At 55.3% G+C, this 7,452-nt stretch overlaps 1 protein-coding gene across 1 annotated transcript in view; it reads left to right on the top strand.

Moving 5' to 3' along the window:
- The window catches only part of GLG1 (golgi glycoprotein 1), a 139,123-nt gene extending 132,007 nt beyond the window's left edge, over positions 1–7,116 (top strand). Inside the window, exons 25-26 of the mRNA XM_064160520.1 lie at positions 2,823–2,929; positions 5,409–7,116. Coding sequence (XP_064016590.1) covers positions 2,823–2,929; positions 5,409–5,576 — 275 coding nt within the window. The 3' untranslated portion in view covers positions 5,577–7,116. The remainder of the gene's footprint in view (positions 1–2,822; positions 2,930–5,408) is intronic.
- The last annotated feature ends 336 nt before the right edge of the window (positions 7,117–7,452 follow it).

Consider the following 7,452-nt stretch of genomic DNA (forward strand, 5'->3'; position numbering starts at 1 on the left):
AATCCTCTCAGCCTTTCCTCCCAGTGCTGATCAGCAGTGATGAGATCCTCCTCAGGCTGCTCTTCTCCAGACTAAACAGCCTCAATCCTCTCAGCCTTTCCTCCCAGTGCTGATCAGCAGTGCTGAGATCCCCCTCAGGCTGCTCTGCTCCAGGCTACACAGTCCCAATCCTCTCAGCCTTTCCTCCCAGCAGAGCTGTTCCAGTCCCCTCAGCAGCTCTGCAGCCCTTTGCTGTCCTCTCTCCAGCAAGTCCCTGCCCTTCTCCAACTGGGGAGCCCAGAACTGTCCACAGTACTCCAGATGTGGCCTCAGCAGAGTAGAGTACAGAGGCAAGAAAACCTCCCTCGACCTACTGGCCATGTTCTTCTTGATACACCCCAGGAGGACACTAAGAGGCCACAAAGCCACATTGCTGGCTCATGGCCCTCCTATTGTCCATCAGGAAGTTCCACCTCAACATGAGGAGAACCTTCTTTGCTGCAGAGGTGCTGGGGACCTGGAGCAGGCTGCCTAGAGAAGTTGTGGAGTCTCCTTCACTGGAGAGCTTCCAACCCCAGCTGGGCATTGTGATCCTGGGCAAGCTGCTGTGGGTGCCCTGTTCTTAGCAGAGAGGTTGGACTGGCTGATCCTTAGGGGTCCCTTCCAACCCCTTACTTTCTATGGCCCTATAATTGAAGTAAGGCAGGAAAAATATTGAGCAGACCATTTGCCCCTGGAGCTCCTCTCCACCAGCCCTTTCCCCTGGAGCTCCTCTCCACCAGTCCATTCCCCTGGAGCTCCTCTCCTCCAGTCCATTCCCCTGGAGCTCCTCTCCTCCAGTCCTTTCCCCTGGAGCTCCTCTCCTCCAGTTCTTTCCCCTGGAGCTCCTCTCCTCCAGTCCTTTCCCCTGGAGCTCCTCTCCACCAGTCCATTCCCCTGGAGCTCCTCTCCACCCTCCCTTTCCCCTGGAGCTCCTCTCCTCCAGTCCTTTCCCCTGGAGCTCCTCTCCACCAGTCCTTTCCCCTGGAGCTCCTCTCCTCCAGTCCTTTCCCCTGGAGCTCCTCTCCACCAGCCCTTTCCCCTGGAGCTCCTCTCCACCAGTCCTTTCCCCTGGAGCTCCTCTCCACCAGTCCTTTCCCCTGGAGCTCCTCTCCACCAGCCCTTTCCCCTGGAGCTCCTCTCCTCCAGTCCTTCCCCTAGAGCTCCTCTCCACCTGCCCCTTCCCCTGGAGCTCCTCTCCACCTGCCCTTTCCCCTGGAGCTCCTCTCCACCTGCCCTTTCCCCTGGAGCTCCTCTCCACCTGCCCTTTCCCCTGGAGCTCCTCTCCACCTGCCCTTTCCCCTGGAGCTCCTCTCCACCAGCCCTTTCCCCAGGAGCTCCTCTCCACCAGACTTTCCCCAGGAGCTCCTCTCCACCAGACTTTCCCCAGGAGCTCCTCTCCTCCAGTCCTTTCCCCTGGAGCTCCTCTCCTCCAGTCCTTTCCTCTGGAGCTCCTCTCCTCCAGTCCTTTCCCCTGGAGCTCCTCTCCTCCAGTCCTTTCCCCTGGAGCTCCTCTCCTTCAGTCCTTTCCCCTGGAGCTCCTCTCCTCCAGTCCTTTCCTCTGGAGCTCCTCTCCTCCAGTCCTTTCCCCTGGAGCTCCTCTCCTCCAGTCCTTTCCCCTGGAGCTCCTCTCCTCCAGTCCTTTCCCCTGGAGCTCCTCTCCTCCAGTCCTTTCCCCTGGAGCTCCTCTCCTCCAGTCCTTTCCCCTGGAGCTCCTCTCCTCCAGTCCTTTCCCCTGGAGCTCCTCTCCTCCAGTCCTTTCCCCTGGAGCTCCTCTCCTCCAGTCCTTTCCCCTGGAGCTCCTCTCCTCCAGTCCTTTCCCCTGGAGCTCCTCTCCTCCAGTCCTTTCCCCTGGAGCTCCTCTCCTCCAGTCCTTTCCCCTGGAGCTCCTCTCCACCAGTCCTTTCCCCTGGAGCTCCTCTCCACCAGTCCTTTCCCCTGGAGCTCCTCTCCACCAGTCCCTTCCCCTGGAGCTCCTCTCCACCCTCCCTTTCCCCTGGAGCTCCTCTCCACCAGTCCTTTCCCCTGGAGCTCCTCTCCACCAGTCCTTTGCCCTGGAGCTCCTCTCCACCAGTCCTTTCCCCTGGAGCTCCTCTCCACCTGCCCTTTCCCCTGGAGCTCCTCTCCACCTGCCCTTTCCCCTGGAGCTCCTCTCCACCTGCCCTTTCCCATGGAGCTCCTCTCCACCAGTCCTTTCCCCTGGAGCTCCTCTCCACCAGTCCTTTGCCCTGGAGCTCCTCTCCACCAGTCCTTTCCCCTGGAGCTCCTCTCCACCTGCCCTTTCCCCTGGAGCTCCTCTCCACCTGCCCTTTCCCCTGGAGCTCCTCTCCACCTGCCCTTTCCCATGGAGCTCCTCTCCACCAGTCCTTTCCCCTGGAGCTCCTCCCCTCCAGTCCTTTCCCCTGGAGCTCCTCTCCTCCAGTCCTTTCCCCTGGAGCTCCTCTCCACCAGTCCTTTCCCCTGGAGCTCCTCTCCACCTGCCCTTTCCCTTGGAGCTCCTCTCCACCAGTCCTTTCCCCTGGAGCTCCTCTCCACCTGCCCTTTCCCTTGGAGCTCCTCTCCACCAGTCCTTTCCCGTGAAGCTCCTCTCCACCTGCCCTTTCCCCAGGAGCTCCTCTCCACCAGCTCAGCCCCTCAGCTGCAGTGATCCCCCGATCCTGAGGCAACCCTGCTCTGCCAAGCTGACAGCTCCATCGAGGAGGTGATGTAACCTCCAGCCTTTAGGAGAACGAAGTCTCCCTTTCCACAGCTCAGTGTGCAGGCCACAGCTTCAATTTTGTAGCAGCATCTCCTGTGCCTTGCAGAAATGTCCTGCTTGATGGAGGCCCTGGAAGATAAGCGAGTGAGGCTGCAGCCCGAGTGCAAGAAGCGCCTGAACGACCGCATCGAGATGTGGAGCTACGCTGCCAAGGTGAGCAGCCTTCCCTCCTGGCTCTGCCTGAGGGGCTGGCTTCTTGCAGCACTGACTCACAGAAGGGCTTGGGGAGGAAGAGCACCTTCAAAGATCATCGAATCCAGCCCCCCCTTGCAGTCAGCAGGGACATCCCCAGCTAGAGCTGGTTGCTTGGAGCCCCGGACTTGGCCTGCAGTGAATGCAGGGACCTAGCACCTGGGCCAGGCTCTGCCCCCAGAATGACAGAACCAACCAGGTTGGAAGAGATCAACCAGTCCAGCCTAGCACCCAGCCCTGGCCAACCAACCAGAGCATGGCACTCAGTGCCAGCCTAGCACCCAGCCCTGCCCAACCAACCACACCATGGCACTCAGTGCCAACCTAGCACCCAGCCCTGGCCAAGCAACCAGACCATGGCACTCAGTGCCAACCTAGCACCCAGTCCTAGCCAAGCAACCACACCATGGCACTCAGTGCCAACCTAGCACCCAGTCCTGCCCAACCAACCACACCATGGCACTCAGTGCCCAGCCAGCCTTGGCTCCAACCCCTCCAGCCACGGCCACTCCACCACCTCCCTGGGCAGCCCATGCCAGTGCCAATCACTCTCTCTGCCAGGAGCTTCCTCCTCACAGCCAGCCCACACCTGCCCTGACACAGCTTCAGCCTGGGGCCCCTTCTGCTGCTGCTGCCTGCCTGGCACCAGAGCCCAACCCCACCTGGCTACAGCCTCCCTGCAGGCAGCTGCAGGCAGCAATCAGCTCTGCCCTGAGCCTCCTCTGCTGCAGGCTGCACCCCCCCAGCTCCCTCAGCCTCTCCTCACAGGGCTGTGCTCCAGGCCCCTCCCCAGCCTTGCTGCCCTTCTCTCAGCACCTTCCAGCACCTCAGCAGCTCTCTGCAATTCAGGAGCCCACAGCTGGACACAGCACTCCAGGGCTGGCCTGAGCAGTGCTGGGCACAGGGGCACAAGAACCTCCCTTGTGCTGCTGCCCACACTGCTCCTGAGCCAGCCCAGGCTGCCACTGGCTCTGCTGCCCACCTGGGCACACTGCTGCCTCCTCTGCAGCTGCTCTCTCACAGCACCCCCAGGGCCCTCTCTGCCTGCCTGCTCTCAGCCCCTCTGGCCCCAGCCTGCACTGCTGCTTGGGGCTGCTGTGGCCAAAGTGCACAACCTGCCCTTGGCCTTCTTCACTCTCATCCCCTTGGCCTCTGCCCACCCATGCAGCCTGCCCAGGTCCTTCTGCAGGGCTCTGCTCCCCTCCAACAGCTCCACAGCTGCTCCTGGCTTGGTGTCCTCTGCAACCTCACTGCTGCTGGACTCAATCCCCTGCTCCAGAGCATCAATAAAGATATTGACCAGGACTGTGCCCAGCACTGCTCCCTGGGGGACACCACTAGTGACTGACTGCCCACCCTCAGTGTTAAACAGTCGTCCCTTCTCTCCACTCTCAACCTCCCTCTTGCAGTTCAAACCATCATCCCTTGACCTGGCAGAGCAGGCCCTGCTCATAAGTCTGTCCCTAGCATTTTCAGAGGCCCCTTGAAGCACTGAAAGGCCACCAGAAGGTCTCTCTGGAGCCTTCTCCAAGCTGAGCAACCTCTTAGCCTGTCCTCTTATGGTGAAAAACTTAAACTGTCATGAAATTCCTGTCTGAATGAGGTTCAGCATTTTTAGGTTGGTCCAGATCAGTTGAAATCAGGTCTCCTTTTTTCAGCTTATGTGTTTCACTCTCTCAAATATCTCAGCTGCCTCCTGAACAGTGCAGGACTATACTGTCCTTTGTGCATGCTGGGCTTGGTCTCCTCTAGAGAAACCCAAGGGCCAGGAGGATGCTGAGAGGCTGCAGCAGCTCTGCTGTGAGCACAGCCTGAAAGAGTTGGGGCTGTGCAGGCTGCAGCAGAGGAGGCTCCCAGGGGACCTTCTGGTGGCCTTTCAATATCTGAAGGGGCCTCCAAAAAAACTGGGGAGGGACTTTTGAGTCTGTGAGAGAGTGGCAGGAGTGGGGGGGCTGGAGCAAAGCTGGAGGTGGGGAGAGTGAGGCTGGAGGGGAGGAGGAAGTTGCTGAGCAGGAGAGTGGTGAGAGGCTGGAATGGGTTGCCCAGGGAGGGGGTTGAGGCCCCATGGCTGGAGGTGTTTGAGGCCAGGCTGGCTGAGGCTGTGTGCAGCCTGCTCTAGGGTAGGGTGTCCCTGGGCTATGGCAGGGGTTGGCACTGCCTGCTCCTTGTGCTCCCTTCCAGCCCTGCCTGATTCTGTGATTCTATGGGGTAATGAAATGAGGTCAGGAATTGAAATGGGGTCAGCAGAACCCCTTGCTGCAGAGCAAGAGACACTCCTGGGCAGTTCTTTCAGGTGAAGCATTGCAAACCTGCTTGTTTGTGGTTCAGGCCAAGCCCAACGAGGCCAGGAGGCAGCTGCAGCACCAGAGGCTAAAGCCCATCAGTGCCGAGCTCGCATGGGAAGCACAGCTTGGCTCATGTCTTCCCTTCTCACCTCCAGGTTGCTCCAGCAGAAGGCTTTTCTGACCTTGCCATGCAAGTTATGACCTCTCCATCCAAGAACTACATACTGTCTGTGATCACAGTTGGCATCTGTGTACTCTTCCTCATCGGCCTGATGTGTGGACGCATCACCAAGAGGGTGACAAGAGAGCTTAAGGACAGGTAGAGCCTGGATTTGCCTGCTGAAGAAATGCCTGCCCAATGCCCAGTTTTGTACAGCCTTCCTCTGTATAGTCTACCCCCTCCCTATCCCCCCCCCAACCTCTTGTGAGAGGAGAATTCAAAACAAAAACAGACACACACACCCCCCCCCAAAAAAAATAACCAAACAAACAACACCCAAGGGGAGAAAAAAAAAGGAAGAAAAAAAAGGAAGAGGGAAAATAAAAAGGAAGGAAAAAAAAAAGGAAGAGAAAAAGAAAAGGAAGGAAAAATAAGGAAGGGGGAAAAAAAGGAAGGAAAATAAGAAAGAAAAAAAAAAAAGAGATGAAAAAGGAAGGAAAAATAAGGAAGGAGAAAAAAAAGGAAGAGAAAAAAGGAAGGAAAAATAAGGAGGAAAAAAAAGGAAGAGAAAAAAAGGAAGGAAAAATAAGGAAGAAAAAAAAGAAGAGAAAAAAAGGAAGGAAAAATAAAGAAGAAAAAAAGAAGAGAAAAAAAGGAAGGAAAAATAAGGAAGAAAAAAAAGGAAGAGAAAAAAAGGAAGGAAAAATAAGGAAACAAAGGAAGAGAAAAAAATGGAAGGAAATAAAAGGAAGAAAATGAAAAAGGAAGAAAATAAAAAAGGAAGAGAAAATAAAGGAAGGAAAAATAAGGAAGGAAAAAAAAAGGAAGAGAAAAAATTGGAAGAAGAAAATGAAAAAGGAAGAAAATAAAAAAGGAAGAGAAAATAAAGGAAGGAAAAATAAGGAAGAAAAAAAAAGGAAGAGAAAAAATTGGAAGAAAAAAAGGAAGAAAATAAAAAAGGAAGAAAATAAAAAGGAAGGGAAAAAAGGAACTAAAAAAAAAGGTAGGGGGAAAAAAAAAGGAAGAAAAACAAAGAAAGAAGAAGAATAAAAACCAAACTCCCCCCCCAAAATAATTAGAACAGCAGCAGGTGTTGGCTCAGTTTTCCCACTCTGGACCTCATCCACAGCATCTCTTCATCCTCTGAACGGTTGTGTGCACCACTGGCAGCCCAGCCAGCAGCTTTTGTTAGCCCTTTGTTAGCAGACTCTTGTTTACCTGCCTGTAGCCAAGTCTGGCTGTACTGTTGGAGCTGCCTTCACTCTCCAGAGCAGACTTGACAGGAGGAGGACCTGCAGCTGTGGAGCAGTTCTTAAGGACTCTTTGGTTTGGTTTCTTTTTTGGTTCCCCCACCCCCTCCCTCTCTACGCACCCACCTGGATGATGTAGGTTAAATGGTTTGCCCCCTCCTGAGATCTAGGTGTCCTCTCTGGCTGCCTGAGAGGCAATGAAAGGGTAAATTGCATCTTCACCACCACAGCTGGCCTTGGGTTTTGGCCATCTTGCTCATCTCCTGCAAGGCATCTTCAAGAGCATCTTTGGGCTTGGCACAACCCGAGGACGCCAACCGCTGGTGGCATCGCCCTTCTGCTTTGCTGACTGGATCCTTCTTTGCTCTTTGGATTCAAAAGATGTCCTCCTTTTCTTCTTCTTCTTCTTCTTCTGCCACATGCAAGACAGAATAAAGTGCTGGGCCAGGATCAGCTGCTCCTGTGAGCTGTGCCAGTGGTATTTCAGGAGGGCTGAAAACGCCGCGGGTAGACCCCAGGCGGTGTAGAGCCTGGCAGTAGCATCCAGCACTGCTCTTCAGCAGACATCAGTTGCCCTCACCCAGGCACTCAGGCAACTTTTCCAACGAATTCCAATGCTCCTTTTCTTTTACCTCACTGCTGCTAAGCTGTTACCCTCCCAGGTTGGCTGTCTCCAGACGGTATGGACAAGGCAGGACAAGCAGAAAGTGACTGGACACTGGATGCACTCTACCTGTCACTTGGTTACTTGGGGGTTAGTGCTTTGTAACTGGCCTAGCTGTGTCTTAA

The sequence above is a fragment of the Pogoniulus pusillus genome, chromosome 20 (assembly GCF_015220805.1).
Source record: "Pogoniulus pusillus isolate bPogPus1 chromosome 20, bPogPus1.pri, whole genome shotgun sequence".
Lineage (NCBI taxonomy): Eukaryota > Metazoa > Chordata > Aves > Piciformes > Lybiidae > Pogoniulus > Pogoniulus pusillus.